The sequence below is a fragment of the Frieseomelitta varia genome, unplaced genomic scaffold (genome assembly GCF_011392965.1).
Source record: "Frieseomelitta varia isolate USP_RPSP 00005682 unplaced genomic scaffold, Fvar_1.2 scaffold_404, whole genome shotgun sequence".
Classification (NCBI taxonomy): domain Eukaryota; kingdom Metazoa; phylum Arthropoda; class Insecta; order Hymenoptera; family Apidae; genus Frieseomelitta; species Frieseomelitta varia.
In genome coordinates this window covers 263,902-287,415 of record NW_025110151.1, presented here as the reverse complement: position 1 = coordinate 287,415, position 23,514 = coordinate 263,902, and the positions used below count along the sequence as shown (strand labels likewise).

Sequence of the window (23,514 nt, the reverse complement as noted above, 5' to 3'; positions counted from 1 at the left end):
ATATATATATGTACATACACATACACACACACAATAGATTTTCATTTTAAAAAATTTTATTAATACACATTTTAAATATCTTATATGAATCTTAACTCGTGGTTATGTTAAGTTGTTTAACATAAGTTTTAAATATAATAATGTTTCACTGCTAATAATTACAAATATTTTTATATTATAAGAAATATGTATAACTTGTTATTGCAGTAACTAGATGTAGCTATTATAATGACTAAATAATAAATAAATAAATATTACACTAATTTTTTAACAATTAAGTAAAAATATAATATGAATTATAATTCCTTTCATAATATATAAGTATTTTTATATTTATTATCTTCTAAATATTCAATTCGTATTAATAACAATTGAAATTGCTCAAAAGCCTCAAATATGTTATTCATAATTTCAATCAATTTTTCCGTTGAAAATATAGCCAAAGTTGTTAAATGCGTAATATTTTTAGCAGTTTTTGAGAATGGTAATTTTTCAACTGTAACATGCGGATAGAATTTATGTACAATATGATAATTAAATAAATTTATATTATTTTGAATGAAAATAAATTCTTCCAAATCTGTGGCAGGAAGAGCATAATACAATCTATAAGGTACTTTCTTAGTAACATATTTATATTCGCATTCACGAAGTTTCAAGGCAATAACATTACATACATCTCTTATAGATTTTGAATTTTGTTCGTAAAGATAAAAGTCTTTTATCAGTTTATATTTATGATTTCCACTACTTACATATGTTTTTTTGGTATTTCTTAAATGTAGAAGTGCTGTTGGTATAGAATAAGTATGTGATGTAAATAAATGTATATGTGTAAGATCTGGTTTTGCTTTTAATTCAGTTGCTATATGAGATGATAAGGGTAGAACCCCACCTTGATGAGCAAATCCATAAAAAAACGTTAATACAATATTACATATGAACCAAAAAATTTGTAATTTATTCAACTTATTTCTTGTAAATGAACTTTGGCATTCATTATCTTTTGCAATACGTGCAATAGTATCAACTCCTGGTGTTTGACTCATATTTGGAGCATATAAGAAAGTTAAAGGTAATAATACTGGTATAATAAATCTAGGCTCTTGATGAGGAAATACTGATAGTAATATAATAGGTGTAATAAAAGATGTCGTCATTAAACCAACAACGCTTTGTATCCGTGGCAAATTTAACCATTGTGCCTTTAAACCACTGTAAATGATGATTATTTTCTATCAATTAGTTCATATTTCAAATATTTTGTGTAATATTATTATTTATTTAAAATCATATTATTTATTAATTACCTGTATAACAGTTTCCCAAATGTACAAAGACCAATAACTCCAAGAGCATTATATAAAAGGGGTACATTTACTATTAAATGTAAATAATGAGGATGTAAACCATGATCTTTTAGATTTTTAATATTTGAATTGTATCTGAAGAAATTAAGTGGTGTTACTACAAAATTATTCATACTAATATCAAAATTACCTATTTCTGCCATTGTTAAATAACCAAAATAAAAACTGTCAACTAAAATAAAAAAAAGAGTGATAGGTATTCCACAGGCAATAAAGGTGAATATTCGAATATGAAAATCTCCGAAACCTATACTTTTTGAACCTAAACCTCTTTGTAGCCAAAAGAAAATAGGAGCAAATGCAAATGCAATAAATGTTGGTCTATTAAATATACCAATCACAGTAATAGTTGCAATTTTCATACAATGATTTAAAGAATGTTGGGGTAACGAAGCTTTAAGTTTATAGTATTTTACTCTTTCTACTCCAGTTTTTGCTTTATTATATTTACTTGATAAATAATCACTTTGAACAACTATCTGAAATAATAAATATTATCATTTTATATAAAACTAATTTATAAATTTCTATCATAATAGTATATTTGTACCTTTTCTGAATATGCCATAGAATATGATGTATAATATAACAGTAAGGCTGTTAGAACCAGTTCAATGGTATTTGATAATGTATGAGTTGCATAAACAAGCATAACATAGGAACTGGCATAAATGATTAGTCTTATTTTGTAATTTTGACCATATATGTAACAGACTTTGTATAAACAGTAGTCTGATATAAAAGACAAAGCGCAGACTAATAAACGTGGGAATAATACAAGAAAGTATGGTGATTTCAATGATATACCCAAATAAAATACAGTATATTGTGAAAGTCTTTTTAAAATTGAATATGGTATACCAACAGTAATTTGTGGTATTAAAACAGTTCTTATGGGAAATGTTGAATTAAATTCCCATGGTTTATTGATATCAATGTCAAAATGATCCCCTACAAAATGAAAATTTCCTCAATAAGTTTTTTATATTACAAATTAATCGTGATTATCTCTGTTACTACGTAAGAATATTTTACTTACCAGATATAACTTCGATAGATTGAAAATATTCGTCGGGATGAATATATCCCGTTTGAGGAATAAGCGTTAATATGATTCTTAAGAATACTAAGGCCCAATAAAGATTCATTTTTCTTTTTATTGGTTCAGCAGGTTTGTATTCATCTATGGACCTACGATATTCATTTTTGAAATGCATTTTTGTTAGTTAATAGTTTTATGCAATAAAGAGCAGAACCAATTTCTCACGGAATATTAATTTAATAAGGTTAAAAAAATAAGTAGAAATCTTTGATCTATCACATTAATCATTTTTTAACAGTGAGAAAATGTATAATATATATTTCAGTAAAATAATGTTTTCTGTTCTGTCACATTATTTTTAGTCAGTCAAATAATATTTAATTGAAATATAATTGAAACGTAACGTGCTCTCCTGTGTTGTTGCATTATAGCACAAACGACGTACAATGATACAACACAGCTTATGATCGTTAAAATCATACATATGGCACATATGTATGAAGATACTGATTACTATTAGCCGGTATTATAATAACGCTGTAATTTTATTTTTTCTCGATAACTGATATCACTGGAACTGATATGAAAATTAAATTCTAGTTGATTTCATTATCAGTATTAAATAACGAATGTAGAGGAAGATATAAAATTCAAACAGAGTTAACTTCATAAAATTTTATATTCACTTTTCGATTACATTTAATTTATTATAACAATACTTTTTAAAATGTTATTTCAAACATTGCAATTTCATATAAATCGAGGAATATCGAGAATTTTAAAAATCGACTCTGATTTCGTTTGAATTGCAAAATTATATCTGTATTAATAAATAATAATATATCTGTATTAATACTGCATTATATCTTATATTAAAAATATAATTATTTTTATATTATAGTTATAGTTATAGTTATATAGTTTTATATAATAATGTTACAAAATGAACATTTATTACAAAGTGAAAATAAAAAATTTCTGGTCGAATAATTATTGTTATATAATTGACTTAAAATAATTAATTAGTAATAAATTGAATAATATTTATGATAAATATGGAGATGATATAGACATACTATTACACATTTTTCTATAAGAGTCAAAAAAGTTATTCAAGAATAGCGCGTGGCAATATACATATGTACCACGCAAGCGTGACCACGTATGACTTCTAACACTTCAGTGCCTTTTGATAGTAATATTAGCTGTCTATTTGTTTATTGCATTTATTACATTATGTCCGGTGGATGGGAATTAGTTGGAAGAAATAAAAAAGATAAAAACGATGGGAAGATCAATAAACTTACAAAGATCGAGAAAAAAAAATTTATCGAAAACGCACCAAAGGTAGAAGATTTTCGTAAGTACTTTCTTTCAACTTTTATAAACTTTTATCTACTTTATTCTGATCATCAATAAAAATTCTTAAAATTTATAAGTACTATTATTCAAATAAAATGTTATTATAAAATTTATTTCATGTATGTGTTCAAAAACACATGTTTATTGATAAAAATATGTTTATTGCCTTATACAAATGAAAATATGTTTGTTAAAAAATTACTTTCTTTTTTCAGTTCCTTTAAGTCAAGTAAAAACATTGTATGATAATTTGGATAATAATGTGAAAACATATAATAATTTGGATGATAAAGGAAATAAAAAGTTGTTTAAAGAAAAAGAAAATAAAACAAAAGAGAATGAAGAAAGAAAAAAGCAACAGAAACAGCAACAATCTGATAAAAAAAAACAACCTAAGGAGAAACCTCCAAAATCTATAAAGGATGCATTAAATATGGTAGATATATATATTTAAATATATACTTTAATATTTACATATGACTATTAAATATACTATAATACTTACATATGAGTTTGTTAATATTAAAACATCATTTCTAATAGATAAATGCAGAGGAGCTTTACAATATTTTTACTGGTAGTCAAAATAGATTTCCTGAAGCTCCATTAATTTGGTTGAAAGATCTTGCTGCATTCCTTAATATAAAAATACCTGTTGATAAAGAAGATGCAGTCTTTTCTGGGAAATCTAAAGATTATCCTTTAAGTATAGTACCTAAGCCAATTTGTTCCATATTGGAAAAAGCAATTGATATGGCAGGCAAACAAACAGTACAACTTTTTTATGAAAATACTCTTACTGCAATGGCTGCTGATATGGTTAAAGGATCACCTGCTGTGGGTCACAAAATATTTTTACAACTTCTAGCACGTATTAATTCTGAATTGACAATTGCTAACATTTCTAAATTGATTCGTGTAAAAAATTCTTATCAAAATAGAAAAAATATTGGTCTTTCTTTATTATGGGCAATCTCACAAGCTGGTAGAAAAAATCTGACTGTGGGTTTGAAAGTGTGGCATGAAGTAATGTCTCCTATGTTAGAAACGAAGAGTTACTGCAATTATGTAGCAGAAATTTTGAACGATCTTGTATTTGGACATGAAATGTGTCATGATCTTAAACCAGAACTTTATCTTGACATTGTGGAGGATACATGTTCTGGAAAATATAATATTTCTGCTTCTGTGAACAGAGAAATTAATAACAGCCTTGAAAAACTAAGAGTTGGTGTTCAAGTAATATATTAATATAAAATATCATTTTAGGATAATTAGACATAATATTTCTTTATTTTTTTAGTTGATATTGTTTAAAAATAAAAATATAAATTATGCGAAGTTATTTGAAATGCTAATTACAAAAGTTGAGCAAAAGGTACATGTAAATTATAAGGATGAATTAATCAAAGCACTTGTGACTTGTTTAGCTACAGAGCCACTTTGTTTCTCTGTCTGGAGATCCGTTTATACCAAAAATTTATATCAGTCCCATTTAATTTTAATACATATTGGTAAGATTATATTGATTTGATTTTATGGATTGATGAATTTATTAAATTTAATTTTATTTAATTTTTTTTTAGACACTAAATACCATGTTTTACACACAACATTGGACACCAAATGTTTGAAAGAAACATGTATAGTATTTCAAAAAATTAATGAAAAGTGGAAAAAGGGCAAAGATGAAAATTTTGCTAATAATCGTACTAAAATATGCAAGGTAAATTTAAATTTGTGTTTCTGCATCAAATAGGAACATATATTTAATAATTAATTTTTATATAAAATAATAATTTAATTTTTATATAAAAAATAATACTTTATTACTAAAATTAAGATGGTATAAAAAATGAATGATCATTTGTATATGCCTAATATATTTTGAAATAACCCGCGTAACATTTGCCTCTTGTATTCTACGTCTCATATGTGCGCAATCATGTTGTATCGGAACACTACGTAACGTATAAATCGTGTTTTGATTAATTGCGTTTTGCACATAAAAGAAAGAACGTTTAAATATCGGTACAATTTCCCAGCAATAAATTGCGAATTTTCCATTCGGATTCGTTTAAAGAATTGTGAGTGTGATATTTAAGTGATTTTGAAAAACTTGAATTTTAAATATAGTTTAGGTTAGGTACGTTTGTTTTTTCGGAAAGAGATTATCGATCGCACATTGTCCCTTCGGCATTGCTACTGATGACATTAACGTCATTCATTGTGATACTTTTTTTTGTATAAAGATTACAGACAATATTTTAAGACAAATAGTTTAGAAAATATTTTCATTTTTTTCATCAACTTCGTGGGTAAAAAGTTCGTATTCAAAAATGAAATTGATTTATTTACATCTATAATGAGACTATATTTTGATAATCATATTGACCTTTAGACGTAATAAGAATGTATTACCAGTGTTTTAAACTGTAAATAAGTTAAAGTACGATATAGTGTTTTATTAATTCTTTATTGCAGGCGTTATTATTAAAAATGACAGTTTCTGCTAATAAGAAATTTCCTTGGAAAAAGGGAATTATTTTGTTATTACTTCTTATTAGTACCATTCTTGCTTATGATATATACAAACATGATGATTTTAAAGGTAATATATATATATACACACACACACATACACACATACATATATTACACAAAACTATATATAAAAAATTTAATTTATAATATAATTTTTTAGTAAATAAGTTTTTGAAAAGAACTGGGTTAGTTGCTTATGGACAACAATCATGGATTATAATGCAAGAATATTCTTCTAAAACGCTTGATTTCATAGAAGCTACTTCACCAGAGTATTATAAAATAACTGTAGAAACATGTAAACCTTATATTAAATTAGCAGGAGATATTTATCTTGTAATGAAACATGTTTCTTTTAAAATTTATGACAATATTGCAGAATATATTGAAAAAAATGGTCCTTTGGTTATACAAACAGTAAGTCTTAATAATTTTAATGCATAAATTGTATTTAGATATTTTATGAACTTTACTTACTTTATAGATAGAGCATTATGTCCCAGGAATGTTGGATGAAATTAAATTACGAAGTAATCAAGGTTTAGAACTTTTAAAAGTTTATTCTAATTTATTAGTGGAAATGTTGACTGAACGCTCAACTGCAACACTTCAATGGCTAGAACATAATGTCTTTGTGTAAGTATAAAAAGAAAATTTTTAAAATATAAAGATTTAAACTTCATAATTTTATCTTTTTAGTGGAAAATTAAGTCCAGAAAATTTACAAAATTATGCCTCAAAAGCTATTGACACCACACAGACATTAGCAAGTCAGACTTACGATTGGGTTTATGAAAAGGTGCAAACACTCTCTAAAGTTCCGTGAATGAAATTCATCAAATTTTTATGTACTAATTTTTTCAATGATCAAGAAAATCTCCTTTCATACTTCTGCATTTAGTTCTACAATTCCAAAGTTGATATACATTTCCAAATATATTGTGACAGCCATTTTACCTGTGATATTTGAAAAATGTATCATACTCCGATATGATATTCTAAAACTCCACAAATTTAATGAAAATATCAGTTTTTTTTTTTAAATTTCTACTGTCAAAATAATTATTAATATATAGACTACATTATGTAGTGTCAAACTTAAAACCTCTTATTTGTATATTCATTAATATATTTTCATTTAATGTTTCTAATATGGTGTTGAATGGTAATATAACAAATTGATTTATAAACCAGACAATGTATTAAATAAAGTTACTTTTTGGTATTTTCTTTTTTACAAAAATAAAGGGGAAATATAGAGTATGATTAATTTTATAATACATGTAGAGTATTAACACAATGTCACTGGATACAGCAATAAGAATAATAATATTTATAGGACATATAGAATAATGATAAATATAGGTATAGTAATATAATTATTATTATATATAATTATAATAGCGCTAATAGTGCGAATTTAATGGTGGTGATTATAGTGACAATGATAATTTTAATAATAACAAAAAAGTAAAGAAAAAGAAAAAAAGAAAAATATTGAAGTTTTACGTAATAAGAGATCAGCAAAGTGCGACACTCATCACATTCCTAGAACTATGTACGTAAAAATGAGTCTTTTTGTTTCCTTTCTTTTCAGAAATGAATGTAGTAGAAATTACGTTTTTTTTTTTTTTTTTTATATATAGTTTCACAGCATTCTTCCCTGATTATATGTATGAGCGTGCAATGCTAAAACGCACACTGATTATAAAGTTAATATTTTAGTTTGAATTGTTGTGTTAGAGCTCATGAGGAAAAAAGACTTTCATTGTATTTTTATATATTTGATTGCATAAATATTCTTCCTCTTCGTCTCTAATTCGTGCAAGTACTTCCAAAATTTGACTGTAAAAAGAAATCAAATAATATATATTAAATCTGTTGTTTAACAAATACGTAATACAAATGTGATTTAATCAGTACAAAATTTAATTAAAAAATTGATCAATATATTTACACTATGGTACATGGTTCGTTTCTTCCTTTGACCATTTTATCAGGTTGCCACTTTTCCTTTTTAATAGATGGAAAGTTGGTAATAACATCCTTTGCAGAAGCATGCGTTGGCCTTATTTCACACCATGGACAATCAGTTTCTATCATTAACTTGTCTGATGGTATAGTTGTAACAGCAAAAAGATTTTCTTCTGTTTTTAGAGAACTATAAACAAAATCATTAATTATTACTATTAATTATTTGACCTAAAATAAATATATTATTTATACATACCATCCATTGATACCAATGTACAATCCCATTTGTAAAATAGAATTAGCTTCTTCTGGATTACCATCAAAAGAGTGTACAACACCAGCTGTTAACGTATCCTTATGTTTTCTTAAAATTCTTACAAAATCTTCACTAGCGTTACGACAATGTAGAAACATTGGTAATTTTAAAGTAGAACATAAAGATAATTGCATTTCAAAATACTTTTTCTGAATATCTTTCGAACAGAATTGCAACCTATCATAGTCTAGTCCCATTTCGCCAATAGCAACAACTTTATCTTTATTGTCTGCAGCCAGATCTGATAATGATTTAAAATACGCTTCTGGATCGCCACTTTCTTCAAATTCATTACAACGTGTTGGATGACAACCAACTGTAGAAAACAGTCGTTCTGAAATATACATAACAATCAATATATGAATGAATTCAAGAAAATAGAAAAAACAATAATATAATATGTACCTAGATATTTCCATTGACATGCATTTTGTTGTCATAGTTAGAGAATAGAATGACAGCAACCATTGCATCTCTCTTTCACTGGTTTCTTCATATGCAATGATTTCAGTCTAATAATAAGAAATAAACAGTAGCTGTACATTACAACAATAAGTCTTTACCCTCACAGTTGAAAGCCTGTAAGGTGCATAAAATGTTAATTGTACCAAAATTATTTGTTTCTAAAACATCGATATCTCTACATAAAAAATAGAATTTGAAAATTATACAATATAGCTGCCCTAGTGATAGAGAGACGCGACAGTAGACTAAGTTATATTTAATTAATGTTATAGTTTTATTATTTATATAAAAGCATCTCACCATCTGTTCGTGCTATTTCGAGAGCCTTTTTACTTTCTTCTATATTACCGGCAGTGATTATAATTTTCGAAATATCATTATTCCAACTTCGTTCTAAAACTTTATCCAAATCTGGTAGGTGTTTCTGTGATCCATGATAAATTCCTTGATACATAGGATCTGTCAAATTGGCCCCGATGTCTATATTGAAATTAACAGCGATGGAATATATTAGTTTTTAAAGTATAACCTTTTTGTAAATATATCAAAAGATACACAAAGATACATTATAGTTTGTACAAAAGCATCGATCATTAAAGTGTTAATATGATTATTAAATAAAGAACTTAGTTACCTATAAATTTTCTTAAATTACTCATTCTAATACCGAGCATTCAACCTATCAATGAAATGACAGTTTTCTCAAACACTGGTACTGCCTGAAAGGTTAGCAGGTGTCTTATTTAACCGGCGTTGTGTACTGACATATGAGTCAGTAGATATTTGACGTTCCATGGAAATAAAAATTATACTTTTTTTGTCATTTATTGCATGTAACAGATTTAAATACAATTATATTTTATAAAAATTAATGTAAGCTGTACATTATATTATTTTCTACTGTGCATATTAAGTACATACATACAATCTATATTTATAGAGATCTGTATATATAGAGATTCATATATCTCTACATATTACATTATATTACAATTAAATGAACATTAAGTATAAAATATATAGTTTATAATATATATTTATTACAAATTGTGTTTATTACAATTTTTTTTTCATTACAAATCTTATTTTATTAAAAGGGAAAAGGTGTTTTCAATTTATTATTTAAAGATTCTAATTTATTTTTTACATTATTATTATTGAGTCTCTTGTTCTCAAATATTTTTTTATCAGAAAATTTTATTATTGTAATGACTTTATGATAGAATTTATTTTCTCAACACATTCTTCTTTCTTTTTTGTAATAGCTGCTTCTGCTTCTACAAATTGTTGACGTCCTATCTTGCCTGGTACTAGTTTATCTACATACAATGCTTGTTGTTGATTATAAAGTTCTTTTAAAGTTCTGTCATATTTCTGTAATTCTTGAATACGATCATATACATCTCCTGATTCTCCTTTTAAACGTTGTGCAATTTCAGCAATAGAACTGGTTGTACTCTTATACTCTTGATTAATGCCTTTTACCACAGATAAGAATGTATTGGCATCTTTATTTGCTTTAAGGTATGCTAACTGATCATCTAGCTCATTGTAAGAAGTTACTCTACGGTCTTGTGCAGCTAAAATCTTTTCACACTGCCCAGCAATTCTTAATTTACTTTCTGAAACTTCATCTTTATCAATTGAAAAATCAAGTCTTACATAAGTAATTACTAACAAAAACAGTAAATATAAAGCTGCAGCTACAAGCAATGGTTCTTGTAACATTAATATGCGTGGGAATGTGTACTTTAGCTTAAAATTCTGGATATGATTTTCAATTAAATTCTTTTTAGTGACAGAAATTACAGGACGACCAGTAGTATCCAAGTATGTGTAATGAAGGGAATCTGGCAAGCGTGTTGCAGAATATGGAAGGCTTAGTTCAATATTTTTAGATCCTTCTGGTAAAATAATCTTTACGATTAATTCATCTACAACCATATCATCGAAAACGTGATCCAATAATCTCATTTCTAGAGTATATAAATCTCCAGAATGAAACAAATACTCATAGCTAGGTACATTATATCCAACTATATATTTCGTTTTCCAACCACCAAACAGTGGGAACCTTGGACGAAGATTTAATTCTACTGAATCTTTCTTGATACGAGTATGTGACGTCGAAATATTACCAATTTCATCTCTGTAATAAATATCAGAAGCAGCTGCAGGTAAAATGGTATCAAAGCTTTGAATGCTTGCTTCCCATGATTTTGGTTCTCTAGCAAACTCATAGCGTGAAAATGAGCCTTTTAATAATGCTCCAGTGTGTAATAAATCAATATGTTCTTCTACTGCTATGTTACCCCAATGTGATATTTCAATATTCCTTTCAAGTCTGGTGACAGTGAGAAATTTATTATTGTTTTCAAAGTGTATATTTAATTCTTCATAAGAAAACGGAGGAAGTTTTTCATATGGACCATACGTGATAAATGAATCACTTTGTGAAACAGGTTTAAATTTTGTATAGGTTTCAATATTACGTGATGGTAAAGATACAGTGGTTGTTTGTTTTGTTATAGTGTATGGTGCGTAAAGATAAATGTTACCTATATATTTCACTAATTGCTTTTCTTTCTGCGTAATTTCCTTGGGATGAGGTATGAGCTCATGAGTTAATATCCATTCAATTTCAACAGACATAGTTCTCCCAGGAGATAGTGGGTCTTTTAATTCAATTTCATAAAAAGTTTCATCTGGATAAACATTTACTTTCACCTCAGTTAATTTTAATTCAACTCGTACAGGTTCTCTATAAGCTGCTATGTAGCTAAGACTATTTTTTTGTTCAGGTTCCAGTGAAAAAAGGAAATTACCTATGTGCCGATCTTTACTTCCATTTTCTAATATAAGTCTAGTTGTAATTTTTGTTAACTGAGATTGTAAATCGATATGTTTCTCCACATTTTTAAAATTTAAGTCAGGATCGATAATGTTGGCGGCAGCAAATGATTGGACATATACTCCGACAAGTAACACAACATTACATAGTAATACAATTATATTACGATTAATCATACTTTTTGCGTAAAAATTTCTTTTAGTTCACTATCGAGTAGCACTTTTAACAACCGGCAAGCGGGTTACAAATTGGTATCATCATAGACGTGGCGTTTATCTAAGACCATGTATTATATAGATAAGAAACTCATGTATATCAAAATATTCGAACCTATATATTTTCTAGATTCTTTACAAATGTAATTCAAATATACGTATATAAATTTAAAATATGATCTTTTAAAAATATTGACATCGATTTTTTATTCCTGCTTTAGAAGAAAAAGAAAAGATGAGATACAAGAAGTCATATTATGAATACAACTTACAAATATATGTTACATGGTGAAACTAACCTTTCAAATTGAAGTTATGTTACAAGTACAAATACATTGTATAAAGAAAAAATGGTTTTACCTCAAATTATATTTAATTTAAGAAAATCTTTATGCATCCAGTAAGTAATTTATAACATATAAATTTAACTAAATATATATAAATAATAATCCAAAGTATTTTTATTGAATAGGATAGTATCTTATTATACAAACCGAATGTATGAATTACATTCAAAAAAATTGTACAACTATCAAACAACATTTTATCGTTGTTATGCAGGGAAATCGAAAATTAATGAACAACCCAATACATTTTGCAATGTAAGTAATTTATCAGTCAATGTCATTTTCGTATTTTTTTTTTTTTTAGAAGTTGAATGTTAAATCTCAATGAAAACAAAGTTAGAAAGATACATAATTTTAGTAATGAAGTATATAGTATAGTATGTAAACATATTAATTACAAAATTATTTTTATAGGACTATGAAGTACAAACTGCAAATATATTAAATTCTAATAGAATGTTAAGTGAGTATGTCAATTTAATTTAAACAATATATATATTGTGCATATATTGTTTCATTAATGGTTTTATGTAAAATTTTAGAACTTAAAAAAGTACATCCACAGCCTAAACATGATCTTGACAAGATTTATGACGTTGTAAAGAATGAATTTGACAAGCTATGCATATCGTATGTATATACAAAAATAAAACAATCTACTATTAAATACAAATGCACTATCAATGTCATATGGCCTTATGAAGCATCCTTCTGCAGTATTGCATCTAACAAAAAGATGGCTGCACATAATGCGGCATTAATATGCTTAGATTGGTTATATCAAAATAAGAAAATTAATGATTTAAAACCTATATTTTATGATTATAAAAGTCAGCATAATATTTTGAAATCTCAACAGTTTGTCAAAATTAATCTTACATCAGACTCCAAGAATAAAATACAATCTGTGATTGATGTTTTTAATGACGTAAGATTTATAAACAACAGAAATATCTGCCTAATATTTATAAATATTTTAATTTATTTATTATGATTATGTGTAGGAAATAAAATCTATAATAACAATACCATGCATTACTGAACTTGATGAAGACAATGTAAAAGAAGAAGTAAGAATAGTAGCCAATTCATTAAGTGAGAATAGTAGCCAATTAAAGCAAAATCTACAAGGAAGAAATAATATGAAAATGAAGATAGACTTGCCTATTATGAACTATAAGTATGTATATATACTTACACATGATAAACAAATTATTTATTACTTAAACATTTTTTTCAGAGAAGAAATTCTTAACAGTTTACAAAATAATCAAGTTTTGGTAATTAAAGGGGACACTGGTTGCGGTAAAAGTACCCAAGTTCCACAGTTCATACTAGATGCTTATATAGAACAAAATAAAAGACATGAATGCAACATAATTGTATCAGAACCTCGTAAAATATCAGCTATTTCTTTAGCTAAGCGTGTTGCATATGAGAGAAGTGAAAAGGTGGGTAATACAGTAGGATATCATGTACGTTTTTATAATAAAATGCCAAAAAATCATGGTTCAATTTTATTCTGTACTACTGGTATGCTATTGCGTAAATTAGAGCACGATCCTACTTTAGAAAAAGTGTCACATATAATTATAGATGAAGCTCATGAAAGAAGTCTACATACAGATTTATTATTGAAATTATGTAAAGATCTGCTGGAATACAAATCACATATAAAACTTATAATTATGTCTGCAAGTATAAACGCAGAAATATTCCAGGAATACTTTTCCTCTGCAACTATTAATGTTCCTGGAAAATTACATCATGTAGAAATGCATTTTATAGATGATATTGATTTCTTAAATAATAATTTATTAAATTGGGATACTCTCATGACGAAAGAAATTCCTTTTAATGAAATAGTATGTCTAATACAATGGATTATTAATAATAAACCACCAGGAGCAATTTTATGTTTTCTTCCGGGCTGGAGAGAAATTAAACTTTTACATAACATGCTTCAAAATGAATTGGATGATTTATTAATATTACCACTTCATTCTAAATTACCAAATCATATACAGCAGAAAGTTTTTAAACCTGCTCCTGCAAATATGACAAAGATTGTATTAGCTACAGATGTAGCTGAAACTGGTATTACCATTCCAGATATAAGTTATGTTATAGATACTGCAATTAAGAGACAAACGTTATGGAATGAAAAAAAATCTTTATCCAGTTTATGTTTCTGTCCAATATCACAAGCCAACATTTGTCAAAGGTAACTCTTGTAGAAGTGTTACGATTTTATTTTCAAAAGAGGAAAACATTAAAACATTTTTATTAATTTAGAAAAGGAAGAGCTGGGCGTCTGAAACCTGGCGAAAGTTATCACTTAATTACTCGAGAAAAATACAATGAATTAGACTTGTACCCGAAACCAGAAATATTAAGAATTTCATTGGATGAAGCAATTATTATTAGTAAAACAGTATCTCGTCAGAAAGCATCCGATTTCTTTAACGATCTGATTGATTCACCTAGTGCTACTTCAATAATTTCAGCTGTAAATAGTTTGAAAAATCTTGGCATTCTCGATGAGGATGAAAATCTTACAAGTTTGGGAAAGCGTGTTTCATATATTTCATTAAATCCGAAAATAAGTAAAGCAGTAATATTATCTTGCATTTTGCAGTACGTATAAAAAAGAATTCTTGTTTGTCTATATATTTTATACTACATATTTGTATTTCTATTTTTTATGGTTCTATGATTCTAGATTGCATATTTCTTCCACGAATTTAATATTTCTGAAGAGTTTTATTGTTTATTGTATATTTTGGTATATTTTTTTAGGTGTTTAAATCCTGTATTAACGATAGCCACTATATTTGGTAGTGCTTTTAATTATGGTGTTTCATTGAACGAAAACTCATATCCATTTGAGATGTTGAGAAAACAAAAGCTGAAATATCATAAAACAAGTGATCATATTGCTGTTTCTGAATATTTTAGTTTAGTGGAATCCAGTGATGACAATTGCTTTCAGACTGTTGAAAGTACATACTATCAGATGCAAAGTAAGTGTTATTATATTTAAAGGTAGATGATGTTTAATGCTAACAACAATTATTATTTATTTGTAGAATTTTTTATGCTCCATATGGATGAACTTATAAACAGTGGAATACTTTCAGAGACATCTGATTTTGACTATTTGAATGCCTATTCCCAAAATAATGAATTAATTCGGGCCATTTTATTTGCTGCTACGAATCATTTGATAAAAAAAAATTATTACGGATATAAAAGAGGAGTTTTTACAAAGAGAGCAGACATATTAACTACTGAGTTAATATACTTTTAAAAAAATAACTATGCAACAAAAGTTAAATTTACATAATTCTTGTTTTTTTCTTTAGGACAAACAACATCGTTCAAATTAAAAACGAGAGTGTAAATTACAAGAGAAAAACATGGCCAAGTGATTTATTAATTTATGTCAACAAGATAGAGTTTGTTAATAGACATACTTCTATGGTTCTTGATACGAGTATGATATCGCCATTATCAGTTCTGTTATTTAGTCAAACTGACGTTCAGTGTCAAAAAGTATGTTTTTGAATATAATATATGTATGTGTATATAATATTAAACATTACTTTTCTTGCAGATACAAGACAATGCTTCCACTGAAGAAGAACAAATTTGTATTAGCATAAATAATATAAAAAATTTACATTTGTTATGTGAACCAGAGTTCGTATTTGTATTTTTATTTTTTTTTACACGATTAATTTACACGTTTTTATATATTGTTTTTTTTTTCAGAATCGCGGATGTGTTATTAGAACTTCGGAGTATATTGTGGAATATTGTACATTTTATACTTAGATATGAAAGTAAAGGTGATTATCGATATAAATTACATTTAATTCGACCGTTTAAAGAAATCCTAATGGATTTAATTTCGGAATTGTTGACGGAATCGTCACGACATATTGATGATAATATTGAAAATGATGTTGAAAATGATATTAAAAATTAGAAAAATTTTAACTATTTAAATTATTTTATAATATTGTATGATAGAATCTTTAATTTTTATTTTGTTAGTATGTATAAAAAAACTGTACATATAAATAAATAAATTTTATGTGTAGATGTAAATAAATATATATGATCGTACAAATACATAATATCGATATATTAGTATATGATGTATCGAAGTCTGTTCATATACCTCGTCTGTGACCTCATCTGTTGTCTGTGACGATATTTGTCTAAAACGATGTGAGAGGATGTGATAAGAAAATGGTGATCCCGAAAATGTGGGACATGAAAAAGCATTGGATGTTCAGTTTATGCTAGTTAGTCAATGATGATATATAATTTTGATATTTATTTCAATTTTATTTATTACCTAGTATAAATTTTCAAAAGATACTACTGTATTTTTTGTATTTGTGTTCTATGTTCTATAGTTATCTTCGTTATATAATTATATAATTATTCAATAGAATTTGATATCTAGTTTTTAGCATCTTAATAATTACTCATTTCATTAAAGTCCTAAAACCCTGCCAACACCATATTCCCAAATTTATGAGAGAGAATGTAAAAAATTTGATTCTCAATCCCATTAGCCATCTTATAAATATCTATGATTTCACAGTCAATACAGAATATTTTTATGAATTTACATATATTAATTTTTAACAAATTATAGTCTACTGATTGTCAGTTTGTCTATATATATTTTCCTATAGTATCAATCACATATAATATCAATCAAATTACATATATTTGTGCTAAAAATTGTTTTTATTATACGCAGCTTTTTTTATGGAAAATTTTTTAGCTGTATCAGAGGTAGTTATTAAAAATTTTCCATCAATCAATTAAGTCGCATGATTTCTGTATACGTCTATATTATTTATAAATAAAATTTTCCATATATATATATATATAATGTTTATAATAGTATAATAATATAAAATATATTAGCACTGCTATCTTGTAGCATTGTAAACATTCAATATATTAAAATCTATTTTATGTACATTTGGCAGGTACATTGAAGCGTGCGCTTCTGATATGAAAAAGACAATTTTATTACGAAAAGCGAGGCGCGAAAACTCTTATTAAGATTTTTAAGCTCTAAGATATAATAATCATTATTGTTTTATCTCTTGTCCCTACGTATAAATATATAGAATTATAATGAAATTAATAAAATAAAGAAAGAATATATTAGAATATATATGCTATAAATATAAAGTAACTTATACATATAAAAAATGTATATAAATCTGTTTCGAAACAAATGTAGTTAACTATATCTTGTGATACATGCCATTATTGAATAAAGCGTAATACTTTGCAACAATAAAGTCAACAATTAACATTAAATTAGAATTAAACAAAATTTGAAACATCAGTATATAAGTAGTCAATGTCTCATTTGATGAATATACGTATGTTATAAAATATATTATAATCTCCTTTTTAATGACTACTATGACAAATAACAATAACAGGTATATTAATAACATTGATATTAAATTTAAAATTGAATAACTACATCGTAATGTAAAAACAAAGCAATTTTTATGTTGCTTATTTTAATTTCCTATTTTAATATATTAGAATAAATTTTTTATATATCATTTAATGTAAAAATTTTCTTTTAATTACGAAATTATTATCGCATCGACTAGCAATTATAAATTGTATAAGTAATAATATAAATTGTAACATTACAGTATTCTAGTAAGAATATAAGTAATCTATATAATTAACTATCTATTATATTTCTGTAAGGTAATATTGCACTTCCGGCCGTTTTACATACTATTAAATTATATTACCATGGCAATCTTTGCATATTTCGTCGGCCGTATATCTTTCTTTGTTATAAACTAATTACATAAATATGATATATAGAATATGATTAAATGAATCTTTTTCTTAAAGTTATTGATTCTTTTTGTAGCATATGATATAAGTAAATTGAAAGCTAGCAAATTAGTAAATGCAAAATAGATTATTTTTACTTGAGCTTTACTCAGACTTAATACAAAACTATACATTTACCCGTTTGGCGAACTTTTAGATGTGTGTATCACGTTTAATTAATCAAATGAAAAGAAAAACAGCTACTTAAAACATAGTTAAAAATTACTTACTTAAAAATTAAGGTTTTTATAAAAAATAAAGTAATTGCCGTGAAGGAATAACATGAAAGTACTGGCCTTAAATGATATTAAATATGTCTATTGTGGGAGGAATTGCTGATTGCCATTTGTGAAAATATCTACCTAGATAGATGGCAATTTAATATTTTAATATTTGATTTTTACTCATTCCAAACGTGTGTAATACTGTATCTCCAAGTTTCATTTTTTTTTATATAGCCTTTGAAAAAAGAAAGGAAACAAGGCTGAAAGAGATTCTATACCATCACAATCGTCAACTGCAACCACTAAACAGGTACAATAATTAATTATACTATAATCAACTCTAATCATCTATTCTTTACTAACTTTGTTTCAAAATAATAAGAAAACAATATAGTTTCCTCACTGAATAGTTTCCTCATGCATAATTAAATTGACTCCTTAGGTCCATACGGCAAAAGCACTGTTATAAAACTTTCAGTCTCGCTATCGCTGGTGCTAAAGTTTGCTCTCTCTACAACTCCATTCTCGTTTCTGACACAAAATGGTTGGAGGTATGTGTTCTTCGTGCCGATTTCCACTCCTGAATCGATGCTCTTCGAAAAGTTGGATACGCCTGAGAGTTTGCGGAAATTTCCAAAGAAAACGCTGTCCGTTCCGATGCTTTCGGCGCCGCTTTCGCTCGCCCCGTCACAGACTGATTCGGTCTCGTCGGTTTCCGATACGCTGCTCACCTCGTGTTTCAGCAACTGTTTGTGCGAGCCATTGCTGTCCGTGCTGCTCAAGTATCCGCTATCTTCCACTTTCATTCGTGATTGCTGACAGCCAGATATACGACTCGCGGAATCGCTGGTTGATTCGTTTCTGGAAGGTCTCGACCAATGCTTCTTGCTAGCTTGAGACTCGCTGTTTCTCCTCTGGTGATCTTGTTTGTGGCATTGGTCGAATATTTTTCTTTTATCTCTGTAACTACGAGAGTTGCTCCACGACGCAGAAGGAATGGATTTTGATTTGCCTCGCGTGGAATTGCTTCGGATTTGGCTTTCCAATTGGTGTCTGCACCTTGTCGTCGATTCCTCGGGCTGCAGTTGAGACTTGCAGGAGCAAGATGGCGAAGTGGTCCCTACGTGGACGTGTTCACAGGGGACAGGAGCACCGTTGCTGGTTGTAGGGTCACCCGCTTCGGCAGGACTCCTGTCCCAGCCGTTTTTTGACAGAGAGCTCGATAATAATTTCCCGTCCTTTACGCGACGCGGAGGTTTCGGATGCTGATAGATATCCTCCGTAGGCGGTAATGGCACCACGTCCGGTTGGTTGCTCGGTTGTCGTTGCCTCTTCAATTGTCTGGTCTCTGGTGTTAAATATTTACACTTCTTCCAAGACATCGAGTCCTCTGAATGGCCGTTCAACGATTTACTGCTATTGGCCAAGTCTCTGGGATACGATTTCAACCTAGCTTCGTATATTTCTCGAAGGCTGCCGTAGTTACGTTGCAAACAGTGGCCATTTTTTGACGAGTCTTGGTCGCGGAAGCTGCCTTTGCTTTTAAGGAGGATTTGAGCAGGTCTTTCGAGGGAGTCTACGTAAATCTCGTTGGGAATATCTTTCTCGTAGTTCACGTCGTCGTTGATCTTCAGCTTCATTGGTTTTCTGTCCAATGTGTCGGGCTCGTATTCAGACTCGTCGTGTTTCACGTAGTTCTTTGGCGAATCTTGGACCTTGATGGTTAAATGTCCAGGGTTTTCGGGCTCGTATTGAATCTCTGGCCCGGAATCGTCGCTGCAAGCTGGACTATCGTAGCCGTCGTTCACGTATACCTCGCTGACAAGCGAATAACTTTCCAATTTTTGCGAACAGATTAATTCGGGCAGACTGTTGTAATAGCCTTTCTCGGGAATGTCCTTGTTCAGTTTGTTGGGCATCATCATTTCACCGGTCTTGGTGTTAATCACCGCGTTCTGCATCGTCAGTTCCTCGTCCATTGGCAAAGCGGTAGACAACGCTGGACTCGACTGATCGGTAGATTCTGGCGAAGTAGAGGATTTTCGGCTGGACTTGGATCGTTCTAGACTATCCACTTCGTAATCCACGATATTCTCTGATCTCGAATGATGTTCCAGCACCTTCGCGTCAACCATCTCGCGGATCACGGCGTCCATTATACGTTTCGCTGTGTTCTTAGCATTTGGAAGCTCGTTGATCATATCCGGTAGCTCTTTCTTCGATCGTGTCGAATTCTCGTTGCGTTTATTCGCTTGTTTCTGGAGCGAAGCCTCCATTGCGTTGCCCTTTTCTTTCGTTTTATTACATTCGTCCTCAGGAACTGCGATCTTCTTTTCCATTCTGGTTCCTGGTCTCTCCACTGTTTCCTTTTCCAACGCCACGTTCTCCTCCATCTGTTTAATGAACGAATTCTCGATGGCCTTCCTCACTTTGTCATTGACAATATCGTTGCCATTGCCGAGCAAAGAATCACCGTTCTTCAACGAATAATAGCTCGACTCCTCGAACATTGACTTGGTCGACCGTTTCGAAACACTGTGTTGATCGTCCGTCTCGATGATTTCGCTTCTCGCCACGTTTTGGAACGTTTTCATCATCGGTGGATTGTCCTTCCACGAGGAGAGAAGCCTCCCTGTTGAACCCTTCGCGTTCGCGTCGAATTCTCGTTTAGCTAATTCTTTCAAGTACTCCAAGTTCTTGTTGAACGTTTTCGTATTTTCCTGGAGCGTCTTCCGAGCTTCCTCGGCGTCTCGCCAACGTCGCTGAGGCGACGATCTGACGTCCTCCAACCACGCTCGAACTTTACTCTCGCCTGGACTTGGCTGGCTAGGCTCCGAAAGCGCGAGAGCGTCCCTAAACGAGTCTCTGCAACCTGGACACCCGGTGCATCGTTGGGATTTCCGTAACTTCGTGACGGAACTCTGAGCCGAATTCGAAGCTGATTGTTGCTGATTCTTCGTGGTATCGCAGTGTTCCGCGTTCGTTTCCTCCTCCGGGATACCTGAATCGTGGACAGATAGAATTAGTCGAGAGCTCTCTTCCCTGTCATCTTTCTTGATTGTCAGTGATGAGATCAAGTACATTGAGAGCTGACCGATTATATATAAAGAAAAAAATAAACGATACATACAAATATGCTATTCTTCCAAGTAAAATCAAATACAAATAGGTCTGAAATTAGCAAATTCTCTGTTTACTCAAAATCATTCTTCTTGATTGCTATTTTTACGTAGTTGCAAATGCAAACATTAAAATAGAAATTATAATATTTTATTTATATATTAATATATAAATAATACAATATATAATAATATATAAATAATACAATATAATATTATATTATTTATATATTATTATATATTATTATAATAGAAATTCTGCTTATTGTTTATAATTTTGTATAATCTTCCTGAATTTTTCTAAGAATTCAACGAAACGACAGTATCTTTCTAACTTGTATGATTTGTTTACTATACATTCTAAGCATTCTGATAATTTCGAAGTCTGCAAGTATTCACTTCAAGATTGCAAATCAACTTCTTGGAATTTGACAAGTACAGCGAACGAATCACTATGCCTTATCAGTAATACTCGATATTACAAGGTGAATTTTAAATACTGAATCTGCTTCGGATTTACAAGTGCACGTTAAATTTAATCTCGCTATTGATTATTAAAAAAAACGAAATTACTAACCGACGAGAGTAGGAATGAATCTCTTCGCTGCCATTTTGTGCTTCGCGATAGAGATAACTTCTCGAATCTTGAGAAGGAACTCGATGGCTGCTGGAGGGGGCGCCTAGAAAAATGCCGGGCTGCCTTTAAATTATCTCGGAATTATCAAAAAATACGCCATGCAATGTGCATCACCGGAGGAAATCTGCTTTTGTTTGCGAAAGTTACGAAGAGTGGCAGACTTACGAGTAACAATTGCCTGTCGAAGTAAGCAGGATTGAAGTAGAGCTTTCTTCTTTGTGCGCCTGGTAACACCGGAATATCCTGTTGTTGAGGATTATCCGCAGTTTCCACGACCCGCACGTCCTCTTCTGGTAATCTTTCGCCTAAAATCGATCCAGTCCCGAAGCAACCCTCAGACTGTTCCATGTAAATGCAATGGGGATGAACGATAGCTGAAGTAATCTGTTTACATACACGTAAACTTTTGTTAATTGAATATTTGACAAAGTGACAAATATTTCACACTCACGTGATATCGAATGATCCGCACCTAACTGTTTGCAATTCGTTAAAATGAAACGTTGTACCTTGTCACGATAAAGAGTAACACATACTAATCGGCGTCAGAACAACGAAGACTTAATAACAACTTTTTTTTGCAAGATTCTTACTTTGAAAATATTTTATGCATTTCTAGTTTGATACTGACATGTAAATATGTATTTCTCTGTCATTTTGCACAGAATGATCAAAGTTTGCACTAAGTGTACTATGTCCAAATGTTTTAATTAACAAATTTAATATCTAACGTAATTTTTAATTTCATTTATCCTGTTTCTTTATAAGACAAAATGTCTCGATTGTCAAATGAGAAGAGTTCAATTATATTTGTACTTTCAATTGATGTCGTTATTTTTACAAACGTTTAGTAATAATAATACTCACAAGAGAAGATTAAAAACAAAGACCATGATAAGTGACATTTCCTGTCTTTTGAGTATACGAAAAACAGTTTTAAATTATCTTTCAAAACCTTTGTTTTCATTTTCTACAAATATTTAAAACACTGTTTATCATAATGTTAAAATATTCTTTGCCTTGATAATTGCATTTTTAGCTTTTAATTACTTAAAAAAAAATTTATATTCTTAGACTTAACAAATTAATAACATTATTAAATAACAAGTATTAAAATCAATGAACTTCATCTATTTTGAATATTTCT

At 29.1% G+C, this 23,514-nt stretch overlaps 6 protein-coding genes across 10 annotated transcripts in view; 2 read left to right on the top strand and 4 right to left on the bottom strand.

Annotated features, from left to right (window-relative positions):
* Window positions 1-293: 293 nt before the first annotated feature.
* Window positions 294-3,003, bottom strand: LOC122531522 (GPI mannosyltransferase 4). Of its 2 annotated transcripts, none has more exons than XM_043659521.1 (4): window positions 2,410-3,003; window positions 1,921-2,339; window positions 1,311-1,849; window positions 294-1,215 (listed from the first exon to the last, which is right to left on the bottom strand). In XM_043659521.1, the coding sequence occupies exons 1-4, from the start codon at window positions 2,585-2,587 to the stop codon at window positions 309-311; spliced, it is 2,043 nt and encodes a 680-aa protein (XP_043515456.1). In that variant the 5' UTR covers window positions 2,588-3,003; the 3' UTR covers window positions 294-308. The 2 variants fall into 2 exon arrangements, with proteins under 2 accessions (XP_043515456.1, XP_043515457.1); XM_043659522.1 differs by having other exon boundaries at window positions 1,921-2,321; window positions 2,410-3,001.
* A 546-nt stretch (window positions 3,004-3,549) lies between these two features.
* LOC122531504 (transmembrane protein 214-A) lies at window positions 3,550-7,189 on the top strand. The gene is made up of 9 exons (XM_043659484.1): window positions 3,550-3,772; window positions 3,990-4,210; window positions 4,318-5,001; window positions 5,078-5,288; window positions 5,361-5,500; window positions 6,259-6,385; window positions 6,479-6,735; window positions 6,803-6,954; window positions 7,018-7,189. Exons 1-9 carry the CDS (start codon window positions 3,577-3,579, stop codon window positions 7,142-7,144), a joined length of 2,115 nt encoding a protein of 704 aa, XP_043515419.1. The 5' UTR covers window positions 3,550-3,576; the 3' UTR covers window positions 7,145-7,189.
* A 743-nt stretch (window positions 7,190-7,932) lies between these two features.
* Window positions 7,933-9,906, bottom strand: LOC122531506 (putative deoxyribonuclease TATDN1). Its single transcript, XM_043659487.1, has 5 exons — window positions 9,708-9,906; window positions 9,374-9,553; window positions 8,549-8,942; window positions 8,276-8,479; window positions 7,933-8,163 (listed from the first exon to the last, which is right to left on the bottom strand). The coding sequence occupies exons 1-5, from the start codon at window positions 9,745-9,747 to the stop codon at window positions 8,058-8,060; spliced, it is 924 nt and encodes a 307-aa protein (XP_043515422.1). The 5' UTR covers window positions 9,748-9,906; the 3' UTR covers window positions 7,933-8,057.
* A 316-nt stretch (window positions 9,907-10,222) lies between these two features.
* On the bottom strand, window positions 10,223-12,194 carry LOC122531505 (dolichyl-diphosphooligosaccharide--protein glycosyltransferase subunit 1). Its single transcript, XM_043659485.1, has one exon. The coding sequence runs from the start codon at window positions 12,098-12,100 to the stop codon at window positions 10,274-10,276; it is 1,827 nt and encodes a 608-aa protein (XP_043515420.1). The 5' UTR covers window positions 12,101-12,194; the 3' UTR covers window positions 10,223-10,273.
* Window positions 12,195-12,242: 48 nt separating this feature from the next.
* LOC122531503 (ATP-dependent RNA helicase DHX30-like) lies at window positions 12,243-16,535 on the top strand. 4 transcript variants are annotated; one of them, XM_043659480.1, is made up of 13 exons: window positions 12,243-12,282; window positions 12,361-12,539; window positions 12,612-12,741; window positions 12,901-12,949; window positions 13,029-13,414; window positions 13,491-13,666; window positions 13,727-14,710; window positions 14,782-15,123; window positions 15,286-15,509; window positions 15,576-15,780; window positions 15,852-16,041; window positions 16,103-16,188; window positions 16,261-16,535. In XM_043659480.1, the coding sequence occupies exons 2-13, from the start codon at window positions 12,490-12,492 to the stop codon at window positions 16,475-16,477; spliced, it is 3,039 nt and encodes a 1,012-aa protein (XP_043515415.1). In that variant the 5' UTR covers window positions 12,243-12,282; window positions 12,361-12,489; the 3' UTR covers window positions 16,478-16,535. The 4 variants fall into 4 exon arrangements, with proteins under 4 accessions (XP_043515415.1, XP_043515416.1, XP_043515417.1 ...); XM_043659481.1 differs by lacking the exon at window positions 12,243-12,282 and having other exon boundaries at window positions 12,307-12,539; XM_043659482.1 differs by lacking the exons at window positions 12,243-12,282; window positions 12,361-12,539 and having other exon boundaries at window positions 12,612-12,745.
* A 1,568-nt stretch (window positions 16,536-18,103) lies between these two features.
* Window positions 18,104-23,514, bottom strand: part of LOC122531520 — a 96,794-nt gene continuing 91,383 nt past the window's right edge. The window contains exons 8-10 of the mRNA XM_043659518.1: window positions 22,533-22,751; window positions 22,308-22,410; window positions 18,104-21,612 (exon numbers count right to left, since the gene is read on the bottom strand). Of these exons, the coding sequence (XP_043515453.1) occupies window positions 19,037-21,612; window positions 22,308-22,410; window positions 22,533-22,751 (2,898 nt within the window). The 3' untranslated portion in view covers window positions 18,104-19,036. The remainder of the gene's footprint in view (window positions 21,613-22,307; window positions 22,411-22,532; window positions 22,752-23,514) is intronic.